Raw genomic sequence first — 11,866 nt, 5'->3', positions numbered from 1 at the left:
CCAGCCCCTCCGCCCCCAACCGTGGGCTGGCCAGCGCGTCCGCTCGTCCCCTCCTCTCACCAGGCCGCGCCGGTGCCCACCATATGGGAGGGCCGGCCCGCAAGGCGCGCCATGGAATCGCCCGGCCAGGCACCGAGGCGGCGGCGCGGGCCTCAGCAAAGTGCTGGTGGGCGACCGGGGCTGTGGGGGTGGTCACCTCCCTCAGGCTAGTCCGACCCCTGCCCACCTCCGCGGGGGCCCACCCGCTCCTCCGACATTCCTCCGGCACTCGCGCCGTGCCTCCGAGAGCTGCGCGGGCGCACGGCCACGCGCCCCGAGGCCGGCCAGCCCTCAGATCACCCGGGGCCGCGTCCACGCGGCCGGCCGGCCCCGCCGCGCCTCTCCCACCTGAACTTGGCGCACGCCCGACCGGCGGCCAGGCCCCGGCGGTCCTGCGGCCGGGCGGGCTGGGCTGGGGGCGGCGGCTCGGCTCTCCGTCCGACCGCGGCCGGGGGCCGAGCCGCGGGTCCTGCGGTGGCTCGCTCGCCCGCCGGCCCGCGGGTCGCTGCGGCGGAGCACTAGCCCGCCCGCAGCTCACTGGGCGCTCACTCCCAGCCGCTCACGTGACGCAGCGGGCGCCGCGAAGGCTCGCAGGAGGCTCGGCCCCGGGCGCGCGCCCCATTGGCCCGCGCCGTGCGTCACATGCCCCGCCCCGCCATGGCCCCGCCCCGCCCCGCCCTCGCGGCGCCCGGACTTGCGCGGCGGACGCTCCAGGATCCCGGCGCTGCCAGACGCGCACGCCCCCAAACACGCTGCCTGGTCCCCGGCCCGCAGCCACCTCCTTGCTTCCCATCCCTCGCCGCTGTCTCGCGGCGTCCACTAGGGTCGGTTTCTAAAGCTCAGTCCCCGGGTGAGAACGTGAGACGCGCCCCACGATTTAAGAAAAGCTCTGAGATCGCCCCAAGTGCAGTCTGCGTGATTGAGGGCGAAGCACTGGGGAGCCTGTCTGACCTGGTCTGCCCCACGCCCCCACCTTCATCCACAGCGCGGTATAAGCAGCTCTGTCCCCCGCTGAGTGTCGGATAAAGTAGGAGACTTGCCTAGAAGAACGTATTTTTGGAGAAGTATGGTATTGGGCTTTCAGCAGGGCAATCAGTTACCCTCAGGAAAGTGCGCGCGCTCTGCGCTGCCACCCTGCCCTCCAGAACTAACTGAGGTTTGCTGACCCCTACTTGAAGCCAATGACACCTTGTCTCTGGGGCACCTTTCTGAAGACCAAATGCTTCCTAGTCTACAAAAGCGTTCATAGACTGCTTTAGTCCGCAGCAATCCTGGCTCGCATTTGGGTTCCCGCTTAGAGATAGGAAGAGTAAGGCTCAGAGTGGCTTGCCCAAGAGAAACACGTGGGCTGAGGGTGTTAGACACCCTGCTGTGCCCTTAAATCCACACTCCAGCTGGATCCTCAGCCAAGCACTTTACAGATGAAGAAACCGACTCAGAGAAGACACCAGCCCTCCCCAGTCACACAGCTGGGAAGGAGCAGGTGGAGAGGTAGAGTCAGGTCATCTTGCAGACACCCCCAGGCCACCTGTGCAGAGCTGTCCTACTGAGCTTCCTTCCTCTCCCCTCCTGGCATTGGGAGGTGGGGAGCATTTTCTCCTGCTTCTTCTGGAAGACATTGCTAGAACAGGAATTTTTAACCAGACCCTTTCCAGGCTCTCTGGAATGCTATAGGTCTGGGCTTGCTTGACTAGGGATCTGGGGACACTCTGTGCACCAGGTCAGTGCCAGGGATTCAGCTGCTGCTGCCACTAGGAGCCAAACCAATGCGCGACCAGAGGGCTTTAAGGACATTTGTCTTGAGGATGGTGAGAGGCTTTCTAGTACACAGAAGTTGGAATGATCACTCTGGCATTACAGCAGCCCTGGCTAGCCTGGGCAGAACAGTGGAATTTGCCCATTTTCATAAGAGAAGAGATAGAGACCTGTATTCCTCATTTTGTCTCAGTGCAGGTTGGGATCAAGCATGGCCACAACACTTCTCCATCTGCCCTGCCCGCCCTCAGTCTTCACTCCTCACATACTCTCAGCCTAGTGCCTCCTGTCTCCTTGGTGAAAGCTGCAGCGAAAGGTCAGAAAAAGCTTGGAAGCAATGATATATCCTTAGTAGCTTCAGCACACAGGGAGGAGGCCCCACTGGCTAGAAACTGGAGAACAGCCAAGATGGTCCTGTTAAAACCTGAGTCAGATCAGGTACCCTCTGAGTTCAGAAGCTTCCAGCAGCTCCCAACTCACTCAGAGTAAGTAAAGCCCAAGTTTTCACCACAGTCTTTAATGCCCTACAGCTAGATACAGCATTTACCCCAAACCATATCTAAGGAGAAAAGCTCCCTCGATATAGTGGGGAGAATCTATCATTGAGATTCCTTGGCAGAAAGGAGAGAACAAAACCAGGTGGTGCTCTTCAAAACAGATGACAAAAAAAATAAAGATTTCTCTTTGTAGCAGTGAAAACCTCTAAGTTTCTTTTCCTCTGAAGCAATTCCTTCGCTACTTCTACATAATCAAGTATACAAAAGGGCCTTGGAAGGATATAAATTATATTGGTTAAATATTGTATGACCTTGCCTATAAAACCATCTGGGCCTGGTGCCTTTTTGGAGTGATCTTTGCTCCATGCTTGAATTTCACACATTTTACCAGGATATGTCTGACTCTGGCCTCCTTCTGTTTTCATTATTACTACTCTATGCTTGGTGTATCCTTTTAATCTGGAAACTCAAGTCTTTCTACAGTTCAGGGAAATGTTCTTCTATTATATCTTGTTTCCCCCTAAACAGCTGCATGGATTGCTCCATCGTGTACTCAGGTCTCTGCTCAGATGCCACCTTACCCCAGACACCTTCCTCACCCATCCCATCTAAAACAGCTCATCTTCTGCCCTCAGTTTCCTGACCTCTGTTTATTTTGTTTCATGATCCTGATTTTTATATTATTTATTGATTTGTTTCTTGCCTGTCTCTCCCACCAGTTGACAAGCTCCTTAAGAGCATGGACTTGTTTTTTTTTAATTCAATCCTGTATCTCCAGAACCTAGGACACTTATGAAACATGTTGAGGAAATGAGATTTTCTTCTTGCCCCAGTAAAGCTGCCAATGGATATGGGGTCAATCTTGTCCTCATTCCCTGTCCCACACACATACCTGAGACCTCCAGCCTCCCCACTAGCTCATGCCTGCCTGGGGGTCTGGGCCCAGCCTGCCTTCTGCCAGGAAGCATTTTGAAGGCCCCATTCAGTGACTCAATGGTCTGTGCACAAGGGCCCACTGTGGCCATCAAGCCCTGTGACCTCCCACAGTGACTGACTTCTCACCCTTCCCAGGTGGGAAGCAACAATTCCCCCTACTCTCAGCTCCCCTGTCCCCAGCTATGTTTCAAGGGTCTCTGGCCAGAGCCCCTTACCTTCTCACCACCTCTTCCTCTAAGGGCTGGGGTGCTGAAGAGACCCTATCCATTCTGGGCTCGGGAAGTGGTTTTGAGCTGGAGACTAGGGAATAGGCAGGCATAAGGGCTGCTGGTACCCAGGGGCCAGGAAAAACATGCTGCAGGAGGTTCCTCAGGCTGGGCTGGACCCTTTCCGCACCAAGCAGACCCCTGGTGCTATGTAGACAAGAGGTGAGGTCTGTCCTGGCAACCAGGCAACACCAGGCCCACCCCTGTCTCATGACCAGTGTTGTCCCCACCCCCAGCCCCCTAGCCCTGAGCACACCTAGCTCTGAGGAACATCAGCCCAGGGACCTGGGGACCTGGCAGTCCAAGAAGACACAGAGAAGGGCTGAGTCCTGAGAGACTCTGCCCCCAGCTCTGAGCACTGGCAAAGTCCCAGGGATACCCCTGCCCAGAGGATCCAGGAGCAGCAGGGGCTGAGGTGGGGTGAAAGCTCCAGCTTCCCCTGGTCCATGGACACATTAGTGTGGTACTGGGGTCAAAGGGCTCCTCAGCTTCCCCTCATCCCTGTCTCTGCCATGAGCTGTGGTCTCTCTGACACCTGACAGATTTCCAGGCAGGCAGGCAGCCTGAACCCCAGCCTAGTGGGGCTGTACATGCGTGGCAGCCTGGAATCTGGTTCTTCTGCAGAGTCCCTCACTGCTGAGTGGCCTTGGGCAAATCAGTATGTCTCTCAGAGCCTCAGTTTCCTCATCTATAAAATGGGTACTCAGACCCCTATCCTATTTACCTCAAAAGATTGTTTGAAGATAACCAAAGTAAGAGATGGGAAAAGGCATTGGAAAGTACAGAGATTCAGAAGAGGCTGTTACCATTCCTTCTGATGTGTATTCACTGCTCCTGGACAGCCATCCTGCCAGTGCGGAGCATTGCTGTGGACTTGAGATGCCGCTCACACTGCCAGAGCCTCCTGAGACCCCAGTGCAGTGTAGGGGACCCAGCAGGATGATGGTGGCACAGGTGATAAGGACAAGTGTGAAGGGGGCTATGGACCCCACCCTGGGGGGACGCACTAGGAACAGCAAGGATCAGCACTGAGGAGCGGGAAGAGACCACAGAGCAGGGCAGGTTAGCTCTAGGGAGTGGGAGTGGCCGCCACTCCAGGTTCTCTCATGGAAGGGTGTACCAAGCTCGGGAAAGGCTAGAAGCCAGGGAAACAGTGGCCACCTTGTCAATAGGATGAAAGCCATGGGATTCTCTGTCCCCTGTGGTTCAATTTCAAGACTCCCAGACTGGTGTTCAGGCCATTCATTTGAGTAATTCTTTTAAAAATAACTTCTGCACATGTTTTTAAAGTTCAAGCCCTGCAGAAAGGCATGAAATGAAAAGTAAAATTCTACCCAGCCCCAGTGCCACCTACCATTTCTGTTTGTTATTGTTGTTGTTCTAAATAATGTTCCTGGGCCGGGTGCAGTGACTCACGCCTATAATCCCAGCACTTTGGGAGGCGGATTGCTTGAGTCCAGGAGTTCCAGACCAGCCTAGGCAACACGGCAGTTTTGCCTGTCTCTACAAATATACAAAAATTAGCCAGGCATGGTGGTGTGTGCCTGTAGTCCCAGCTACTTGGAAGGCTGAGGTGGGAAAAATCGCTTGAGTCCAGGAGGTGGAGGCTGCAGTGAGCCAAGATTGCACCACTGCACTCTGGCCTGGGCAACAGAGCAAGACCTTGTCTCAATAAATAAATAAATAAATAAATAAATAAATAAATAAATAAGCCTGTGTCTTTTGTATCTGTACAAGAAGTGTATGGCCCTACCTTGCATGCCAAATAGTGTCTGTGCCCCCAGAGGCACGGCTGCATAGACTGTGAACAGGTGCCTTTGGTGTCTGAATGAGTTTGGCCCGTGGGAGGCACTGGCAAGCTACTGGAGTATGGGCAGGATGTGAGGTTCAATGTGTTCCCCTGGCTGGCTCCCCATGTGTCACCATTACTGGCTGTGTCCCTCTACTCATGGCCATGGCTTTATCAGGCAGCCTTTCCTAGAGATCTCTTCAGGTTTAGGTAACCCTTCCCCAAACCCTTAAGTCCCTTAACCCCTTACTCTGCCCATGTGTCTGTAAATCTCTCCTGCATTCAAGGCCCCTTGATCACCCTGTGGCAGTGCCCATGTACCCTGCTGGGGCTGGACCAGCATGCATTAGCATTGCTGCTATTCAGTCTCTTTGTCATACTTCAAGATGCAAATCACATTTCTTTTCTAATTTGGACTGGTGTTTTCTAAACCTTTTGAAAAGCAACCCTCAGATTTCTTTTCATAATACCACTATTTTTATGGTTATAATTGATTATGATTGTGATTGGGTTTCTTTCTTATTTTATTTGGAGTACATCATCAAGTAATTTTTTTCAGTAAAGGTGCTTGGAAGATAACCTTTCTGAGACTTTCCATGTCTAAAAACATCTTTAATTTGCTGTCACACTTTATTGATAGCTATGGAATTCTAGATTCAAAATGATTTCTGCTCAGAACTTAAAGGTATTGCTTCACTGTCATCTGGCATCCAGTGTTGCTATGAGATGTTTGATACCAACTGGAATTTTATTCCTTTGTAGGTGCTATGGTCTGAATATTTGTGTCCCCCCAAAACTCACATGTTGAAATCCCAACCCCCAAGGTGACGGTATTAGAAGGTAGGACCTTTAGGAGGTGATGAGGTCACATGGTAGAGCCCTCCTGAGCAGATTCATGCCCTGATAAAGGAGGCCCCAGAGAACCCCTCCTCTCTCCCACCATGTGAGGACACAGCGAGAAGACGCTGTCTTAGTGCATTTGCATTGCTATAAAGGAATACCGGAGGGAGACTGGGTAAATGATAAAGAAAAGAGGTGTATTTGGCCCACAGTTCTGAAGACTATACAGGAAACATGGCACCAGCATTTGCTCCTGGTGAGGGCTCAGAAAGCTTCCACTTATGATGGAGGTGAAGGGGAGTCATTATGTGCAGAGGTCGCACAGTGAGAGAGAAAGCGGGGTTGGCGGGAGGTGCCAGGCTCTTTTTAACAACCAGGTCTCTAGGGAGCTCACAGTGTGAGGATTCACCCCTTTCTCCCAGGAGGGCACTAATCTATTCATGAGGAATCCACCTTCTTGACCCAGACATGTCCCACCAGGCCCCACCTCCCCATTTCCACATGAGCTTGGGAGGGTCACACATCCATCTATGGCAGGCATCATCTATGAGCTCGAGGGTGGGCCCTCACTAGGCTGAATCTGCATGCTCCTTGAACTTGGACTTCCTGGACTCCAGAACTGACAGAAATATATTTCTGTTGTTTATAAACTATCCAGTTTACAGTATTTTTGTTATCGCAGCCTCAGTGGACTAAGACAGAGGCTACCTGGTTTTTTTCTCTAAGAAGCTTTTGGGATCTTCTCTTTATCCTTGATTATCTGAAATTTTATGGTGACTTACCTGGTGTTGCCTTCATTTATTCATTCTTCTTCTATTTGGTCAGCATGTGAAGAAGACTTCATGCTTTTACTCAGCTCTGAAAATTTTTTCTATTACTTTTTTTTTTTTTCGTTTTTTCTTCCATTCTCATTCCCCAGTCCCCCGTGCTCTGAGGCCACCTCACTGGCACTTCATCCACTCGAGCGCTGTTGTCCACAGGTCCAATGGAGCTTCCTCAGAGTCCTGTGGCCCAGGTGCTCCCCACCTTGGCCACCTGTAAGTTCTAGTGGCCCTCCCAAGCAGCGCCCTGCTGCAGGGCCCTCCATTCCCAAGACTCCACTGAGCTCTGAGTGAGCCAGGAAGTGTGCTGGGCACATGCTTCTCCCTCTCCTAGACCATGAGCACCACGGCAGTGGGAACCAGGCCTGCATCATCTGCAGACCCCCTGCCACCAGCACAAGGCCAGGCCCCCAGCACAGACACGCTGTCTGAGTGTCCAGTCCACAGCAGGTGCGCAGCAGATGTGTGTTTGGGCATCCCACTCTTGGGCACCTCCTAGCCGCTGGCCAGCCTCCCTCGTTCTGGCCTGAGTCTCCCTCTTGCTCCTTCAAGAATTCTGTTCGCTGCGGCTCCTATTCCAAGGCTCAGAGACAACCATCCCTAGCTCAAGCACACTTCAGCTGAAACCAGTCCAACCCACATTTGTCCAAGGGGAAATGGAGTTGGTAGGCTGGAATAAGTGGAGCCTCTGTGGGCTCCAGGCCTAGCTGACGCCAGGGCCTCTGCTGCCAGGGGAACCCTGCTCCTCGGCTTCTTGGTCTCACTTCCCTCCACATGGGCCTGTCTCAGCAGCTCCAGGCTGCACTGCTTGATGCTGATGGGCCTAGCAGGGGCCCTGGCCAGCTGCTGGCTCGTCCTGCTAGTGTCACATGCTCATCTCTGACCCACTTGCTGTAGCCAGGGGCAGGTGGGCCACTGACAGCCAGGCCTGGGCCACCCCTGGAAAGGAAGAAGAGTTGACCTTGCCGAATCTCATGAACAGAGAGTGGGGAGGGAAGTTCCCAGCACAAAACCAGAGTGTTGTCATTGTTACCAGATGGACACAGGGGGAAACTGGTGAGCATGCAGCCCACCTCACCTCTCTGCCTGCAGAGGAGGAAGCAGAGGGTGGAGCAGCTCACCCAAAGCAATGCTGAATTCACACCCAGGTTTCCTCACTTGCAGCCATGCTGGTTCAGGGATGGGCCTCTGAGAAGGATCCCAGGCAGTGGAGGAGTGGGTCCCTGTGGGAGGGACTCAAGGTCTGGGGCTGGGCTAGTCTTCCAAAAGAGGCAGAGATTTGGGAAGGAGGCAGCGTCCAGACCACCCTGGTGGAGCCAGCTCAGGATGGAGACGGCGGTAAGTGGCCTAGGAATTCCTTCCACCACTGACACCCTCAGGCTGGGGAGGGGCTTCAGTCTGGCAGAGCTTCCCAAAGCCTTGGCCTCACTTCTTTACCTCTGCCTTTAATTGTCCCATCCTCACAGCAAATCACCCTGTCAGGGGCAACCTTCCTTGGAGGCTCCTCCAGATCTTTGGTTAGTGGCAGCATGCACAGTGCACTTCACAGCTAACAAAGGCCTTTGCAGAGGCCTCCTGCGATAAGAGGCTCTGGTCTGCTCCCTGCTCTGTAGATGAGGACATGCTGCTCAGAGACCAGCAAAGTCCCAGGGTTCACCGAACACTTACCTCTCAGAACCGTGTAGGCCGTGTCCCAGTTTCCCTGAGCTGTGACTGAGCCCATGGCAGGGTCCAGGACACCCCCAACCAGGCTGGTGTGAATGAGGTGCTGGGCTTTGCAGGGCGGCCTAAAGCTCCGCCGGCACTGTGAGTGCTGACCAGCCAGGCCCTGTTGTTTGTTGTAGCAAAAAATACTCCCAATCTGGAAAACGATGAGGTAGTGGGAATTTGGGAGAATCTGCCACCTCCTCTATAGAGAAGGCTTTGAGACCCCAGGAAGGGGGAGGATGTAGAGAGGGACCCCTTACAAGGTGGGAAGTGGGAGCCTGCAGGAAGAGCTGGGGTAGGACACAGCTGAGGCACACGGAGGGCAGTGCTGCCTGGCACTCACCTGTACCCACGTTGGCTGACACACGGTCCTTACTGTCCTTGTACCTGCATGACTGTAGGAGCTTGCTGCCCCCTGGCTTGGGAGTGAGGAACGTAGGGTCAGGGTCCTGGAGGTCCCAACAGTGACCAGTGGCTAGGTGGGTATAAGCCAGCCACTGCCAGGAGCCAGGACACAGTCCCCACGCTGGCACAGACACACAAAAGAGCAGTGTCTTCAACAGGAGACTGTCTCTCTGCCTCTGGCCTCCCACCTGCTGAGTGTCAGGAATGGGGATGGTGACCCAGTGTGGGGGCCCAGGCTTCTCCCACCTTGTGGCTCTGCCATTGCTCAGTCAGAGTCCTCACTTCCATGGCCCAAGATGACTCAACCCCCCCCCCCCAACACACACACACACACACATGGGCTCCAGCCCCTGGGGAGAGGAAGGAGGGCGGGAAGGCACAGATCTGCTCTATAAGGGAATCCGGCAGAAGGAGTCATCATCAGCCCAGGGTGTGATGTCTCTCTGCCAGCAGGTTGGGAGCCTGGAGACTGGCAGGCGAAGCCCTGCTCTAACTGGCTGCAGAGATCTGAGCAAGTCACCACCCTCCACTGGTCTCTGCTTTCTCCTCTGCACCAAGAGTTCAGCCAAAACAGCCTCTGGGGGTCTTGAGTGGAGGACTATTACTTACAACTCTTTGAGGGCAGATGGGACAATGCCTGGGGGAAGGACAGATGGTCTGGGCTGCGAGGGCTCCCTGGGCTGTGGCATGAGGAAGAGGGCAGGCCATTGACACAGCCCTGGAACTTCCAAGTTTTCTTGGAAAAACATCTGTGGACCACCAGATAATACAATAGGTAGCTTTACTGAGTGCTTCCTGTATCCCAGGCATGTGGCTCAGAGCTAACATTCGAGCAACTACTGAATGCCGGGCACTGTTCTGAGTGCTCTACAAATTCCACCTCACCTAACACATAATCTCCCACAAGGTAGGCCTATTGCTACTGCCAGGGGCATAGTGAACCCGTAAAACAAGAACCAGCTGCCATGAAAAAGGAGCACTCAGAAATGAGAGATGATTCCTGGAAATGTAATGCTTGACGGTATCCATGCAAACTCAATCCAAAGACTGAAGAGCAGAATGGACACACCCAAAGAGCCCAATAAAAACGACAGATGGAAATCATAAGAGAATATTCCACAGCCAAGGCCTCAGTGCCCACTGGGAAGGAATTGAGTTCCCATTCAGAAGGGAAGACAGGTCCAAATCCCCCCACCAGCCCCAGCCTGCCCTCCCCAGCTGAATCTGGCTGGCGGGCATTGATGGGTGACAGGGAGTTAATGAATCACTCCTGCCTGGTTAAAGTCCTCAAAGTTTAACACATGTTTTTCAGGCCAACCTTGGGCCTGAAGTTCCCATCCCTTTTCCCCAAGGTGCCTGTCCCGTAAGCCCAGCAGACTGGGGTCACCAGCTGTCACTCTGCTCCAAGCTGCCCAAAAGGAACCAAGGGGTCACGGCTCAGCACATAAAGGGGAAGCTTCACACACAAGGAGGGGCCTCAGAGGGCAATGAGATGGCACCACCCACCCAGCCCGATTCCAGGCACTTCCACACAGTCAGGACAACACCAGCCGGAGTAGAGTGAAGACAGAGCATGCCAACAGCCAGTCCTTGCACTGGGAAATGTTCAACCTCACCATTGATCAAAGAAACACAAATGCAAACAAGATATTATTTTCATCCAATTGATAGGGATATTCTAGAGTTATAACACTGTTGGAAAGAAATAGGTACATTTCCAGAAAACAACCCTGCACTAGAACCCTGAGCCAATAAGTCTATGCTCAGAAACTGATTCAAAGAAATTCAGATTTGCAGTCAGATTTATGCACAAACTTGTCTTTTCCAACATGACTTGCCGTTGAGAAAAAAATGGAAACTGGTTAGTGACCAACAAAAGGAAAACTGGTCATAAACCATGTCCCATGCATGCAGTGGAACATCATTTATCTATTTAAATCAGGTGTTTAAGACTACTTGATTAAAGTTAAAACTCTGTATAGGAATTATTCTAAATATGATTATGCAAGGAAAATGTATTCATAGAAAAAATTAGAAAGAAATCAATATAGAAATATTTAAGTTAATGATTTTTCAAATATTTATGTTGAATAGAGGGATGACAAGTGCTCTGTCTTTTTAGCATTACATATTTTACTTTTTCAGATTTTTCACAATGAACATGTATTACTTTTATAACCAGAAAAAAATACGGTTTGCTTTATGTTTGTTTTGATTGTGCAACTTAGTATATTATTTGGCAGTAGTTTTTCTATAAATTTTCTCACTGACCAAACTATCAGAATATATAGACAAGTATAAGAAGGAAACAATTATTGATAACCACATTATTATTAATATTTTCTTGCTATATGACAAAAATGGGAACACATCATACATACTGCTTTGGAGGCTTTTTAAAAAATTATAGTTAAAGGCCTGGCACGGTGGCTCATGCCTGCAATCCCAGCACTTTGGGAGGCTGAGGCGGGAGGATCATAAGGTCAGGAGATTGAGACCATCCTGGCTAACACAATGAAACCCCGTCTCTACTAAAAAAAAATACAAAAATTTAGACAGGCATGGTGGTGGGGGCCTGTAGTCCCAGCTACTGGGGAGGCTGAGGCAGGAGAATGGTGCGAACCCGGGAGGCGGAGCTTGTGGTGAGCCGATATCGCGCCACTGCACTCCAGCCTGGGTGACAGAGCAAGACTCCATCTCAAAAAAAAAAAAAAAAAAAAGATTATGGTTAAAGACACATTAAAAAAATTTACCATCTTAACCATTTCTAAGTGTACAGTAGGGCTAATTATATTCACATTGTTGCACAAC

The 11,866-nt window shown here is 52.1% G+C and overlaps 1 protein-coding gene across 2 annotated transcripts in view; it reads right to left on the bottom strand.

Moving 5' to 3' along the window:
* Positions 1 to 560, bottom strand: part of LOC105470235 (KLF transcription factor 15) — a 50,995-nt gene extending 50,435 nt beyond the window's left edge. The window contains exon 1 of one of the 2 annotated variants that reach the window (XM_011722029.2): positions 388 to 560. Coding sequence is in view for 1 of the 2 variants with exons in the window: in XM_011722028.3 (XP_011720330.2) it covers positions 61 to 83 (23 nt within the window). In the remaining variant the exon portion in view is untranslated. Of the gene's footprint in view, positions 1 to 60; positions 85 to 387 lie in introns of those variants that run through there. The other variant, XM_011722028.3, reaches the window with a different exon arrangement.
* Positions 561 to 11,866: the final 11,306 nt, after the last annotated feature.

This window comes from Macaca nemestrina, chromosome 2 (genome assembly GCF_043159975.1).
Source record: "Macaca nemestrina isolate mMacNem1 chromosome 2, mMacNem.hap1, whole genome shotgun sequence".
Taxonomy (NCBI): domain Eukaryota; kingdom Metazoa; phylum Chordata; class Mammalia; order Primates; family Cercopithecidae; genus Macaca; species Macaca nemestrina.
The sequence above is the reverse complement of the archived record's forward strand: the minus strand, read 5'-3'. Positions and strand labels throughout refer to the sequence as shown.